Here is a 15,701-nt window from a genome sequence, read left to right as displayed (position 1 = left end):
CCTGAGCACTAAATCCGCCATCAGGTCCACTTTTACTACCCAAACCCAGAATTTATAAACCTACAGATTTTAATCCGACTCTTAGCCATTCCTGTTTTATGCCTTGATTTGTATTTTTAAAACAGGTTTGTTGAGATATAATTTATATTCCATCCATAAAATTCACCTGTTTAAAGTATATAATCCAGCGGGTTTTAGTATATTTAAAGAGTTGTGCAACTGTAATTGAACATTTTTATCATTCCAGAAATAAACTTTGTAATCCCTCTCCATCCAGCAACCACCAGTCTATTTCCATCCATAGATTTGCCTGTTCTGGACATTTCATATGAATGGCATCATACAACATGTCTTTTGTGACTTTTTTTTTTTTTTTTTTTTTAATTTAACAGAGATCACAAGTAGGCAGAGAGAGAGAAGGAAGCAGGCTCCCTGCTAAGCAGAAAGTCTGATGCGGGGCTTGATCTCAGGACCTGGGATTATGACCTGAGCCAAAGGCAGAGGCTTTAACCCACTGAGCCACCCAGGCGCCCCTAATTTTTTTTTTTCATTTAGCCTAATGAAAAGTTTCATCCTTATTGTAACATGTATCAGTGTTTCATCCTTTTTATTTCCCATTTACATTCCATTGTATCCACATTTTATTTATCTTTCCATCAGTTGATAGGATTGTTTCTGCTTTTGAACTATTAGAACAAATGCAGCTATGAACATTCCCAGGCAAGTTTTTGTGTGGACATATGTTTTAATTTCTTTTGGAAATTAAATTAAGGTTTTGAGTCCTTGAGTCATATGGTAATTCTGCTTCATTTGTATCTCAGCAAATATTTGAAGAAATTTTTTTTTTTAAAGATTTTATTTATTTATTTGACAGAAATCACAAGTAAGCAGAGAGGCAGGCATAGAGAGAGGAGGAAGCAGGCTCCCTGCTGAGCAGAAAGCCCGATGCGGGGCTCGAACCCAGGACCTGGGATCATGACCTGAGCCGAAGGCAGCGGCTTAACCCACTGAGCCACCCAGGCGCCCCAAGAAATTTTTTTTTTAAAGTAATATCTGTACCCAGTGTGGGGCTTGAACTCATGACCCTGAAATCAAGAGTCACGTGCTCCACTGACTGAGCCCGCCTGATGCTCCATTAGCAGATGTTTTAATTTTAGAATTAGTGATGCTTTTGAAGGAGTAAATCTCTTTCTTTGATTATGTATGTCCATTGCCATTGTTTGATGTTTCTGATGAATGGTGTTCTTTATAGCTACAGATAATTGCTGTGAGAAATACAATACAAATCTAGTTTATTCTTTTTATTTATTATGGACATTACTTATCATTCTTTAGCTTTATGCTGTGCTGCCAAAGTGGTTGACAGACTTATAAAACTAGGAAAGGGAAGACTAATATTCCTTTTTTTTTTTCCTTTTTTTAAGATTTTGTTTATTTGAGAGAGAGAGTACATGCATGAGCAGGGGTAGAGGGAGAGGGACTCTGAGGTGAGGCTAAATCCCAAGAGCCTGGTATTATGACCTGAGCTGAAGATAGATGCTTAACTGATTTAGCCATTCACGTGCCCATAAGATTGCATTTTTTTTTTTTTAATTCTGCTTAGGTGAGATTTTATTTGAACTTCAAGATTACTACCTACTAATTTCCTTTAATAAAATGCATTCAGTTTTTATGTGAACTGCAAGTGTTCAGTAAGCACTAAAATTCTAATTTCCAAGATACAAATTAAGATACAATTATTAACTTATATTCACTAGTTTTTTTTTTTAAAAGTATTACATAGAGGTGCAAACTGAAATCTAGATCTCATCAGATGGCTCCAGTTTATAGAGTTAGTTTTAGGGGAAACCTGGTCTTTAGTCCAGGTTCTCTGATAACCTATTCAGTTCCTTCTCCACTCTTTATTCCTTTCCCTAATATTCTGTGATCCTAAGAATTTTTATTTTTAGGCTTTTTTTTTTTTCCTTCAGAGGAAGAGTAAAAGTGTTAGAAGTAGGGGCAAATGCTGAGAAATTTATGTGATATTAAGGTTTAAGTATATTAACAATTAGTATTCTATATAGTTAGTATATTAGCAAGAAGTTTATCATTATATGCTGTTCAAGAATAGTAGTGATTTCCGCATTTCTAGTCTAGAAAATGGAAAACTAGAAGTACTTGGATCCCTGAAGAAGCATTCGTTCAGCATTAATTGATTTCTGATTAAGTTATATCTCTGGGAAAGTTAAGAGGCCCTAGATGAGCTCTTAAGTTTAATATGAAAACCATGATGAAATAGTTACATTTCACAGTCATGAATTTTTGTTGTGGATTTTGTTTTTGTTAGAGTTCGGTATGGCCATAGTTTAGAAAGTTAAAAATCTGTTGTTTGACTAACCTGGTAGCAGTTGACCACTGATGAAACTTCCTGTGATAGAGGAGATGGGAAAAGATGAATAGTAGGCCCAGAAAACATAAAGGAAGAAGCAAATATTTAATATATACTCAATGATTAGTATAGAATGCAGCTAAAGAGTGATCTTACAAGGTAAGAAGGCCAAAAATGTGATGCACACCAAATTTCAGCTCTGGCAAATTCATTTTGAAAGTTATGGGTCAACATAAACTGATAAATTTAAAGCAAACAAAACTAATTGTTAACATTTTAGTGATCCATGTGGGAAAAAATGAGGTAAGGGCACTGGAAGCATGATTTCAAGAAACTTTGTGGCTGACTTTGGATTAAAAGGCTAAGCTAAGCAAGGCTTTTTAGGGATGCTGTAAAGGAATCAGGAACGGAATGTGGTAGTATAACAGTAGTATAGTAATAACAGCAACTAACATGTACACAGTAGTTGCTGGAAGTCAGGAACTATCTTTTAATGCTTTTACAGTTATTATTTCATTTAATCTTCACTAAAAGGTATTTTTTGTGTGTGTGAAAGAATCTTCCACTAAAAACTACAGAATTGGTTTAAAAAGGTGAACTTTTTGGTATGCAAATTATCTCGCTACAGTTATTTTTAAAGGTGCATATATAATGCTTTCCACAAATAAGTAGTGATAGTGTATATTGTTCAGGGCATATGTATGAAAGATCTAAAACCATACATAGAAATAACACCCACTGAGGACTGTGGGGTTCTGGGTTTTTGTTTTCTAGAGAGGAATAGGAGAAGGGAAGATAAGGGGCATTTTAAAAAGTGGGGAATAGCCATGAGAAAATGTTAAGTTGTTAAATCTGAGTGGTGGATACTTGGGTACTTGGTGGATTTTCTATCCTCAGTTATTTTCAGTTAATATTTCAGTTAATATTTCAGTTTAATTCTCTTTTAAAAGAACAGAATGATACAGAATAGTTGAGAGCTTACTGTATACCAGGCCCCTTTTTTTATCTTCATAAATCCTGTGATGCAGGTTCTATTATTGCTGATCTCCGTAGTCACACTGCTGGTGTAGAACCAGGATTCAAAGCCAGGAAGTATCTGACTTTAGGGTTTGTATTATAAGTACTATATTACTATGCTACCCTGCTCCTTCGTATTACAAGGATAATGAGCTACTCAACTGTTTCACCAAAGTATATTTCACAGTCATTATTTGCATTTTTTTTTTTTTTTTTTTTTTTCAGATTTAGTCTTGTCTTTTTTTAAATCCGGTTACTGATGTATTTTTTTCCCTTTTACAGATAATGGCATCAGCTGCTAAGGAATTTAAAATGGACAACTTTTCACCTAAAGCTGGTACTAGCAAATTGCAACAGACAGTACCAGCTGATGCATCTCCTGATTCTAAGTGTCCTATATGTTTGGATAGGTTTGATAATGTGTCTTACTTAGATCGCTGTTTACATAAGTTCTGTTTTCGCTGTGTACAGGAGTGGTCAAAAAACAAAGCTGAATGTCCACTGTGTAAACAGCCCTTTGATTCTATTTTCCATTCTGTGAGGGCAGAAGATGACTTCAAGGAGTATGTCCTAAGGCCTTCATATAATGGTTCTTTTGCAACCCCTGATGTTCCAAGATTTCGCTATCGTACAACTATGACAAGGGATCGAAGTGCTTCTGTTTATTCACCTAATAATACCATGAATAGAAGAACAACAACTCCACCAGATAGTGGAGTACTATTTGAAGGTTTAGGCATTTCAACAAGACCTAGAAATGGTGAAGTTCCTCAACTTATGAGACAGATTGCAATTAGGAGGCCAACTGCAGATGAAAGATCTTTGCGGAAAATTCAGGAACAGGATATTATTAATTTTAGACGAACTCTCTACCGTGCCGGTGCCCGTGTTAGAAATATTGAAGATGGTGGCCGCTGCAGGGATATTTCAGCTGAATTTTTCCGTAGAAATCCAGCTTGCCTTCACAGATTAGTTCCCTGGTTAAAACGTGAACTTACGGTTCTTTTTGGAGCTCATGGATCTTTAGTGAATATTGTCCAGCACATCATCATGAGTAATGTCACTCGCTATGACTTGGAGAGTCGGGAATTTGTGTCTGACTTAAGACCGTTTCTGCTTAATCGGACTGAGCATTTTATACATGAGTTTATCAGTTTTGCACGATCTCCTTTTAACATGGCAGCTTTTGACCAGCATGCTAATTATGATTGCCCTGCTCCTTCATATGAAGAAGGTAGCCATTCTGATTCTTCAGTCATAACAATATCTCCTGATGAAGCTGAGACTCAGGAGCTGGATATCAATGTGACCACTGTTAGTCAGGCACCGTGGGATGATGAAACTCCAGGACCATCTTACTCAAGCTCAGAGCAGGTGCATGCTGCCATGTCTTCCCTTTTAAATACTTCTGATAGTTCAGATGAAGAACTTGTAACAGGAAGAGCCACATCTCAGATACAAGGAGTACAAACTAATGAAGACCTAAATAATGACAGTGATTCTTCTTCAGATAATTGTGTCATTGTTGGGTTTGTTAAACCACTAGCTGAGAGGACCCCAGAACTTGTCGAACTATCCTCTGATTCTGAGGAGTTAGGGTCTTATGAAAAAATGGAGACTGTGAAGACACAAGAACAGTCTTACAGTTCTGGTGATAGTGATGTTAGTAGATGTTCATCTCCACACTCCGTCCTTGGAAAGGATGAGCAAATAAATAAAGGTCATTGTGGTTCTGGTAAAAGAATCAAGTCAAAGAAGGAAGAGAAACACTCTACATCCTTGTCATCTCCCAGAGACCTGAGCTCATCTGTCAGAGGAGACAGAGTATATTCCCCATATAACCATAGACACAGGAGGAGGGGAAGATCAAGAAGTTCAGATTCACGTTCCCAGAGCAGAAGTGGGCATGACCAGAAAAATCGTAGAAAACATCATGGGAAGAAAAGGATGAAAAGCAAAAGATCTAGAAGCAGGGAGAGTAGCAGACCTAGAGGTAGAAGAGACAAAAAGAGATCAAGAACTAGAGATAGCAGTTGGTCAAGAAGAAGCCAAACTCTCTCTCTCAGTAGTGAGAGCACAAGCAGATCAAGATCTCGTAGCAGTGATCATGGTAAAAGAAGATCACGGAGCAGAAATAGAGATCGTTATTATTTAAGAAATAATTATGGAAGCAGATACAAGTGGGAGTATACTTACTATAGTAGAAACAAGGACAGGGATGGCTATGAATCATCTTACAGAAGGAGGACTCTGTCCAGAGCTCATTATTCCAGACAATCCTCAAGTCCAGAATTTAGAATTCAGTCCTTTTCTGAAAGAACAAATGCTAGGAAAAAAAATAATCACAGTGAAAGGAAGTATTACTACTATGAACGGCACAGATCAAGGAGCCTATCCAGTAATAGATCAAAGACTGCATCTACAGGGCCTGACTGGGTAAGAAATGAAAAGCCTGGAGGGAAACGAAAATACAAGACACGGCATTTGGAGGGTACTAACGAAGTGGCTCAACCTTCTCGTGAATTTGCTTCTAAAGTAAAGGAAAGTCATTACCAAAAATCTTCATCAAAATTTGATGGCAGCCACAAAAATGAGAGTGACAGCTTTTCAGACAGCCGGTCATCAGACAGAGAGACAAAACATAAGAGGAAAAAAAGGAGGACCCGGAGCCTAAGTGTAGAGATAGTTTATGAAGGGAAAGCTACTGATTCAACTAGACATCATAAAAAGAAAAAGAAGAAGCACAAGAAGAAGCATAAGAAACATCACGGGGACAATCCTTCACGTTCGCCAGTTGTAATTACCATTGACAGTGATAGTGATAAGGATTCTGAAGTAAAGGAGGATACAGAATGTGACAATAGTGGTCCTCAGGACTGTCTACAAAATGAGTTTTTGCCTCCTCCCTTGGAACCATTTGAAGCTAAAGATGTAGTTACAATAGAAGATGAATTTGGCATCCTAGACAAGGAGTGTAATATTACCACACTTAATAACAACTTGAATAATGCCAACAAAACTGTGGATAATATTCCACACCAGCCAGCTTCAGTTGAACAAACTCTTGATGTAAGAGAAGAGAGTACTTTTGCTTCTGATTTGGAGAGTCAGCCTAGTAACGTGTCTATTCAAACTGAGCCATCAAGGCAGTTGCCATCTCCAAGGACATCATTAATGTCAGTGTCACTTGGTAGAGACCGTGATATGTCTTAAAACTGCCAAAGCATCTCATTGAGAATTCTGATGGTATTAAAAAAAAAAAAAAAAGGAACAGTGTCATCTACTGCAGTCTATTTAAAGATGACTTTTGGTGAAAACTCTTTTCCCCCTTAAAAATATTTTAAGTGATTTTTTGTGTGTGTGTGTGTGTTAAAAATTTGTAAAAATCATTATTTGTCGAAAAGTATGTATGTCCCACCCTCAGAGATATGCACTTTTAAGTGAGGAAAATGATATTGCTAGCAGTTTATTTAAAACTTGGGGTCCTTTTTAAATAAAAAAATATAAATTTTAGAAGTTATTTCATAAAGCCATATGGTATTGACCTATTTTTAAAGTAGTCAATGAGTATTTTTGAATTTTTTTTTTTTTTTTGAGAGTTATTCTGGAAATGTGTTATAAGCTAGGAGAATCCCTTTGGACAGTCTTTATTTTTCTTCTTAAAAATTTGTATGATTCAAAACCATTTCTTCGGGTTAAATTGAGGCATTTTAATCTGCACAGTTTATCTTGACCTCTGCCAAAAGCAAAATTTAAATATTTCCTTTATATACTTGTTCATCTGGACTGCCAGTGAAAGAAATGTGTATTCAACAAAATAAAAAATAAAATAATAACACTTTAAAACATGAATCCAGAAATTTTCCTATGCAGTATTACCTTTAAAAAAAAATCAAACTGTTTTAGAGGAGCTAAAATCTTTAAAATAGTTAAGAATATACTTGTCGTAAATACTAAATTTCAGGTGATCTGCGTTTAACTGCACAGCTTTAATTATTTTAGTTCTTTAATCTGATTATAAGGTATGTCTGTTTTCAACAAAATGCAGCAATGTAGCTTTTAACTTACTAAAAACAGCTTGCAGACATCTTTTACATTGGTAATTCTTGTACACAAAGTGGTTACGTTTATGTTTTATTCTGTTTTAGAGATGACAAAGTGCTCTCCATCTAGCCTAAAGTGAAATTGCCAGGGAAGAACAGAACTTGGATTAAGTCTAATTCAGCCTTCAGATTGCCTTGCTACCATATTCATTCATTGTTCAACAGAAGTTGGGATGCCTGCAGTGTGACAGGATCTAGACTATGTTTTTAGGATTTCAGTGATAGAACAAAGCATATCTGCTCCTTGCCTCATGGGACATAAGTAAACATTATAAACCATAAGTTCTCTGAAGAGAAAATATAATTTCCTATAAGCATTCAGTGGGGACCTAAACTCATGTGGACGTGATGGCTGAATTGAGATTCAGAAAACAAGTAGATGTTAGCTAGGAGTGGAGGTGTTCTTAGCAAAGGAAGAGATGTCCAAAGATCCAAAAGCAGAAGGGTAGTCTAGCATATTCAAGAACTAAAAGAAGGCAGGTTGGGACACCTGGGTGGCTCATTGGGTTAAGCCTCTGCTTTCAGCTCAGGTCATGATCTCAGGGTTCTGGGATTGAGCCCTGTATCCCTGCATCGGGCTCTTTGCTCAGCAGGGAGCCTGCTTCTCCCTCTCTCTCTACCTTTTTCTCTGCCTACTAGTGATCACTGTCTGTCAAATAAATAAATAAAATCTTAAAAGAAAAAAAAAATTAAAAGAAGGCAAAGTTAACCAAAGGATAAAGTGTGTGGGACCAAGCTTTGTAGATCATGTTTGTATTTGTCCTAATGGCAGTAGGAAATTGTTTTAAAGTGACCATCTAAATTGATGTTGGCAATTTTTAGTAAGCTCAGACACTGAGAAATTATGGGAAGGCTATAGGGTAGTTGATCAAGGAATATACTTTGAAATTATGACATGATTTCTAGTTTTTTCTTAAGCTTTAAAAACAATGTTATTTTCTGATTTTACATGATACTTCTAGTAAAACATTTTAGTGAAAACCTATCTTAATGTTTTCTGTCAAACACATGAAACTCCTCTTAATACAGGGACCATCACATCATCCTCTTGATGGTGTTCAGGCCAAAAATTTCCCAGTCTTCGATTTTCCTCCTTCAGCCCTCTCATTCAATCCCCAGATCCTGATCACTAAATATTTCTAGTGTGTAAGTACCGTCCAATCCAGGCAGCCATGATCTCTCACCTGTGCTCTGATAATGGGTCTGCCGATATCCACACCTCTCCATTTTGCTCTACATCTACCCATTTGCCTCCAGCCATTCTCGATGTAGCATTCAAAAGATATATATTTTTTTTAATTGTTTTTTTTTTTCATTCCCCTATTTAAAATCCTTCAGTAACTTCCTGTTATTCTTAGGGTACTTAATAAAAGCAAACAAAAATCCAGCATAGGGGCACCTGGGTGGCTCAGTGGGTTAAAGCCTCTGCCTTTGGCTCAGAGAGCCCGCATTGGGCTCTCTGCTTGGTGGGGACCCTACTTCCCCCCCCTCCCACCGCCTCTCTGCCTGCCACTCTACCTACTTGTGATCTCTGTCAAATAAACAAAATAAGAAAACAAACAGCATAATATGGTTTACATACCTCTGCCTACTCAGGTTCTAGCTCCTGTTACAGCTTTTCTCTCACCTCACTTGTGCTCTGGCCATCCTAACCTGCTTCAGGTCTATGGAGGTGCTGCTACCTGCTACTCCAGAGCCTTCATATGTGGATTTTTCTTCTGCTGGGAACTGAATTCCATCCTAGCTAAAGGAGGCTTCTGGTAAAGTGTGCCCTCTTCCATTATTTCCCCCCAATTACTTGCTCTCTTAATAACCCTGGACTCTTCTGTAGTAATTGATTACTAAGTGTTCTCTCATCAGTCTGCAAGTTCTTTGGCAACTGTATGTGTGTGTACTGGTAAGTCCCTTCTGTTATCTTTCACATAGGAAGTGCTTAAAGCACATACTGGATGGATGACCAGGTGGTAGGGCTTTTAAAAATTGGCTAAGACCTGCTTCTGCTTTCAGAGGGCTTCCGTGTCTGTCAACTTTTAGCCTAACACTATTTTCTTTTAACCTGTTTGTCTGGATTCAGTGTCCAGGAGGTATTTTATCTTACCTCGGGTTTTCAGTGTTTTTTGTGACTTTTGTGTTTAAAGGAAAAGCAGCCAACCCTTTGCACTTGCACTACTTCATCAATCCTCAGATTCATGATGGGAAAAGTTTTTCTTTCACTTCCCATTCTCAGGAAGTTCTTTGGGAGCCAGTCCCAAGGCCTCCCCCACCCATTTAATGTGTAATAATGATGGGCTATGTGTACAAAGGGGCAATAGCTTATTCAGGGTAAGGTGATGGCCCATTCTTACTGGGAGTTCTTCCATCGTGGGGAATAATTGCAGTCCTCTGCCGGTGAGTATGGACACCCTGAGCCAGTCAGCACATCCCTGGACTCAGAAAATTTTTCAGAAGGTTCTTCAGAAGGTTCTGGGTTGTTGCCAGCCCTGGTGTTCCCACCTTTAGGGGCAGGGGGTGGGAAGTAAAGGAGAAGAGTTCCTCTTCACAAACCAGATTTCATCAGAATTCTGAGGATGGGTCTGTTTCTAACATTAAGCTCATTAAGGCTACAACTGAAATATCAACTGATTAAATTTCTATAATGTGCTATCACTGAGACCAGAACTTAGTATCCCCATACTTGCAGTGGATAAATTCCAAGATGCCCCAGTGAATGCCCCCAACTAGATAGTATTCAACCCTGCACGTAGTGTTTTCTGTATGTACATAACTATGATAAAGTTTATAAATTAGGCACAATAAGAGATTAACAATAATAAGAATTGGACAATTATAACAATACACTGTGGTAAAAGTTTCGTGAATGTGGTCTTCCAAAATAGCTTTGTACTGACCCTTGTGATGTGGGGTGGTAAAATGCCTGTGTAATGAGGTGAATGACTTGGGCATTGTGATGCAGCATTTGGCTACCATTGATTGACCTCAAGATACTTCAAAAGGCTTCCAAATCATAGTTGACTGCAGATAACTGAAACACAAGAAGCAAAATTGCAGGGCGCCTGGGTGGCTCAGTGGGTTAAGCCGCTGCCTTCGGCTCGGGTCATGATCTCGGAGTCCTGGGATCGAGTCCCGCATCGGGCTCTCTGCTCAGCGGGGAGCCTGCTTCCTCCTGTCTCTCTGCCTGCCTCTCTGCCTGCTTGTGATCTCTCTCTGTCAAATAAATAAATAAAATCTTTAAAAAAAAAAAAAAAAGCAAAATTGCAGATAAGGGTGGGGGGAGGGCACTACTATAAAGACCTGTTCAGGGATTTGTACCTTTAGAAAAACCTGCATGGGAAGCTAAATAATGATTATCGAGTATGTAGCCTACTCTCAAATGGATCAGAAAAAAATACTACATATGTAGTTGGGGACAGTTATGAAGTAAACTGGCAAAATGTTAAAAAGTTGAGGGTACAAATACAAGAAGTCTATTTTTGTAGGTTTTCTGTAAGTTTGAAATAATTCCAAAACAAGCTAATAAAATTGCCTGTATAGGGCTGCAGTTTTACCTGTATGAGTATGTCAATCAGAGTTTTCAGTCATGTATACCCAGCAAAAGGAAAAGTCACAAAGGCAAACAAGCAGTAAATACTAAAGCCGATTTGTGAGGAAGAGTCATTAGAGAGGTATTCTGGTCCCACTTCTAAGGCCTGGCCTGTTGAGATCTTAGTCGGAGAGAGAACTGCTTTTGGTTCCATGCTCAGAAGCAAGCTTGTGGGGTATAAAATCGAAGGAGAGTTTTTTTTCTTAAATTTAGGATGGAGGGAAGACAAGCTTTCTGGGAAGGAGACCTTGGAGCAGGAAAAGTTAAAGGCAAATGAGAGAGGTAAAGGATGCAGCAGAGTTCCTGAACGGCAGAGCACAGAACACAGGTAAGTGAATTGGTAATGGGCAGAAGCAGAGGCGAGTCTTAGTCTAAAGTGGCAGAAGAGGGTAATGTGCAAAGAAATGTTTGTGAGTAGAATGTTGAGATGAGGTGGTTCATATTGTAAAGGCTGTCTTTTCTCCATGAAGTAGGAAGCAGTGCCAACTTGTGAGAAAGGTGGGTCATAAAGGGCTTGAGGAAAGGAAAGAGAAAATGGCCACTAAGGGCCATGGAGAGAAGGTTAGCTAAGAATTGCTGGTGAGTGCTGAGACCTGAGGCATGGGATATTGTATGGGACAACCAAGATTTGTGATTTTGTCCGGTAGCATTCAGCGCTGTGGGAGCAGAAGCAGAAACTAATGTTGGAGATTTAGTGTGTGTGCAGTATTTATACAGTGAATGAATGAATGGATGACTTATGGTTGGAGTTCTGCTGGATGACTAGTGAAACAGCAGGGGCAAGAGAGTTGAGAGAGATACTGGTGAGTATAGTTGAATTGATGCATTCTGGTACCTGGGCTGTGTGGGGAAGGAAGTGAAGCTCTGAAGTGACTGTTAGACTTCAAGAACAAGGAGATACCAAAGAATTTGTCTTCCAGTGAGTTTCAAGTAGAGATAGTGGAGGTAGGTATAAGAAGACTGAAGGAATACTTTAGAAAGTGCCTAATTCTAGGCATGATTGAAAGTACCTAGAATGGGTAGATGTTAAGGTGACTGGAAGGGATAGTGATCAGTGAGGCTGGAAGTACACATGGAAGATGCTGTGGGTGATGACAGCAGGTAAAGGGTAGAGAAGGAAAGGGGAGTTGTGTCATGGGTATTATAGCTTGTCCTTTAAACAGGGCTTGTGTTCTGCTATAGCAGCTGGCACAAGTACAGAGAAGATAAAAACTTGGTAAATAATTATTCCCTCATTCTGAGTTTCTGGTCAATGCATGGCCCATTTAGGTAATAGAAAACAGTGCAATATGACCATTTAAAAAGTAAGATTGTTAACAATGTCATGAAAATTAACAGTAAGATTGTTAACAATGTCATGAAAATTAGGAATGAAAATTAGGAAATTCTTACTTTACCTACAAGGGTATTGGGGAATGGTAAATCCATTGGATCTGTGCCTGAGAAAAGCAATAGGCAAGGAAAGTGGAAGTCCAGTTAGGCCAAGGTCTGAGTCGATTAATTTATCCCCATAGAAGCTGCAGCTGTGATGTTTGCCACAACATTAGATGATGTACTTTTATGTAGACATGAGGGAGCAGAATTGGGTATCTAGTATTTGCCTGGAGTAGGCTGCTTCTCTGACCATCTGCACTTTAAATAGATAAACAGTTCTCTCCTAGGGAAAAGGATATCTCTTTGCTTTTCTGGCTGTAAAACTCATTCATCAACTCGATTCATCAAACACCAAGTACATGTGGTCCAAGTCTGTGCTAAATGTTAGAGGTATGATGATGAATAGGGTGGAAACAACAGGAATTTTAAAGGTGGGAATGGAACAACTAGATTTGTTCCTAAACAATCAGCAGTAATGTAGAAGAAAGTTTGGAGAGGGAAAGCCTCAGTGAAAGACTGCTTAAGAAGCTTTGCAGTAGCTCAAACCAGAAATCAAGGGCCTGTAGAAGAATAGAGATCCAGTGCAGAGGCTGGAGTCCGTATATTTCTGCGGCAGACTAGACACAATTTTGGGTACCATTTAGATGAGGATGGGCTGTGAGGAAGAGGGAAAAGTCTGGTATGATGAGATTTTTCTTTGAGGGAAAAGTCTGGTATGATGAGATTTTTCTTTTCTTTTTTTTTTTAAGATGTATTTATTTGATAGAGACATCCAAAGTAGGCAGAGAAGCAGGCACAGAGAGGGAAGCAGGCTCCCCGCTGAGCAGAGAGCCCGGTGCGGGACTCGATCCCAGGATCCTGAGATCGTGACCTGAGCCGAAGGCAGAGGCTTAACCCACTGAGTCACCCAGGTGCCCCTGATGAGATTCTTCTTCTCCCATGTGAGAATTAGATGCCTGGTGATAATATTCAAGGTAGGAAATAGAGTAATAGAGATAGTTTAGGGAGAACAGTGATTTCAGTTTGAGAGTCAGCTGCCTAGAGCTGCACTGTCCAATATAATAACTACTAAGCACACATGGATATTGATTACTTGAAATGTGGCTGGTAAAACTGAGGAGCTAAATTTTAAATTTTGTTTAATGAGGCTTATTGCTGCCATATTGGCCAATACAAGTAGAGAGCATTTCCGTCATCACAGAAAATTCTGTTGGACAGAATGGAAGACACCCAGGCAGATGAAGATTTCCAATGGGTAGCTGGAAATAGAATGAATCTTGAAGGAGAGATTGGGCCTAGGGAGGTTAGGGACTAGTGACTTAGAAGTCACTGAAGAAACTAAAGAGTACTAGTGAGGTTATAGAAGTGGATGAGCTCTCCCAGAGAGAGTAGCACAAGAAGAGCAGGAATAAGAGAAGATTCTAGAGAATACAAGATTAAGGAGGCTGGCAAAAGGAAGACAGCTTTCAAAAGAGACCAAAAAGTGTTCCCTCTAGTTCCATATACTTTCTTGCCTCTTCAATTTTATGTTCTATTTACTGTATCAAATGCGTGCCCTGCATGCAGTAGGACATAAACAGAATTTCCAAGAGGTTAATCTTCATTTTAAATTGTTGGAAGCATGTCACTGTCACCTTCATGTGGTCATTGAATCAGGGAATTCTGCTGTGGATGGAGCAGATTAGGCTACCTACAACAATATCTAAGGCCATTTTTTTAGAATACAGAACTAGAAAGTATAATCTTCCTTATCCTATTCTACCCTACTCTATCAATTACCCCCCCTTCTCTATGCTTGCTTTCTTGCTTAGCTGTGATTTTCCAGATTATATTTAAATCACTCCCTTGCAATACCCTCCAACTCTCTTGCCCTTATTTATGTCTCTCCTCATTCACTTAGTTTAGGGGTCAGCAACCTTTTCCTGTAAAGGTCAGATAGTAAATATTATGGGCCATATGTAGTCCCTGTTATATAGTCTTTTATTGTTGTTGTTTGCAACACTTTAAAAATGTTAAAACAGTTTTATGCTTTGGCCTGTTTAAAAACTTGTCGTATGCCAGATTCCACAGCAATAGTTCACCCAGCAAGACCTCAGGCTGGATCAACCCAACTATCCCGTTGTGCCTGCATGCATCCTGCTGAGTTTTTGAAGGAAATGAGTAACTGCAGATTGGTGTCACCATGAAAACACAGTCCTCAGGTTCCAGTTCATATGATATGTTAGTAGACAAGTTTCTTTAGTGTTCTTGCTCATTGGTATAATGGATATTTTTCACACCTTTTTCTTCCTCAAACCTCTCACTTGTCTCTACCACATGGTTTCCATAGTGGCTGGGTAGTTCTAGCCAGGGCCAGGTTTGGGCAAACATAAACCCTACTTGTTTACCTAAACAATGCCTCTGTAGCAAGTGGTGTAAATACTGGGAAAAGTGAAGAATTGTAAATTTTGCATTCAACCTACCATAGCACCCCTCTTCACTCCATTAATGAATGAAGTGCTCCTCCTCTAGGCCTTTAGTTCTCACACTTTTGCATGCATCAGTATCATTTGGAAGGTTTGTTAAAACAGATGGCTGAGGCCCAAACCCACAGTTTCTGATTCAGAACATCTGGCCCAGAATTTGCTTTTCTGAGTTTCCCGGTGGTCTAATGCTACTGTCCTATAAACCAGAGTTTGAGAACCACTGTTCTAGGACATACCCTCCACATCTCAGGTTTTCACTTACACCCACTGTAGTGGGAATATTATATTTAAATTACCCTCCCTTTTCCTTTGTCTCATGTTTTTTAATGACTTTGCTACTTAGAACAGGATCTGTGGACCAGCAACATCAGCATCACAAATGTCAGTTTGTAAGAAATGCAGTCTCAGACCTACTAGGTCAGAATCTGTACTTTAAAGACCTGTGTGGAGGTTCATGTTTGGGAAGCACTGCCTGTGGGTAATTCTCATCAGCAAGCAAGCGAGCATATTCTTGATTTCCTCCTCCAAGCCTTCCCATCTTCCAGTATCCCATGTTAATGGATGGCACCCCCATTCATGCAACTGTTCAGGCTAAACAAATGGGAATTTTCCTTGACTTCATTCTCACATGTCCAATTACCAAATTGTATGTGATTTAAGATTATATATCCTGTAACTTTACCACTTCCACAGCTTTGATCTTGATCCAAGATGCCATCATTTTTCAGTTGGGCTAGTGTTGGTACCAGCTTCTTACCTCGTAACTTGGCTTCCAGCTTGTCCTCTGGCAGCAT

The 15,701-nt window shown here is 38.9% G+C and overlaps 1 protein-coding gene across 4 annotated transcripts in view; it reads left to right on the top strand.

Moving 5' to 3' along the window:
* The window catches only part of TOPORS (TOP1 binding arginine/serine rich protein, E3 ubiquitin ligase), a 59,304-nt gene that overhangs the window by 3,687 nt on the left and 39,916 nt on the right, over positions 1-15,701 (top strand). Inside the window, exon 3 of one of the 4 annotated variants that reach the window (XM_047700437.1) lies at positions 3,668-7,231. The exons of the other annotated variants lie outside the window; for them this stretch is intronic. Coding sequence (XP_047556393.1) covers positions 3,668-6,598 — 2,931 coding nt within the window. The 3' untranslated portion in view covers positions 6,599-7,231. Of the gene's footprint in view, positions 1-3,667; positions 7,232-15,701 lie in introns of those variants that run through there. 4 annotated transcript variants of the gene reach the window in all.

This window comes from Lutra lutra, chromosome 13 (genome assembly GCF_902655055.1).
Source record: "Lutra lutra chromosome 13, mLutLut1.2, whole genome shotgun sequence".
In the NCBI taxonomy this organism is placed as follows: domain Eukaryota; kingdom Metazoa; phylum Chordata; class Mammalia; order Carnivora; family Mustelidae; genus Lutra; species Lutra lutra.
The sequence above is the reverse complement of the archived record's forward strand: the minus strand, read 5'-3'. Positions and strand labels throughout refer to the sequence as shown.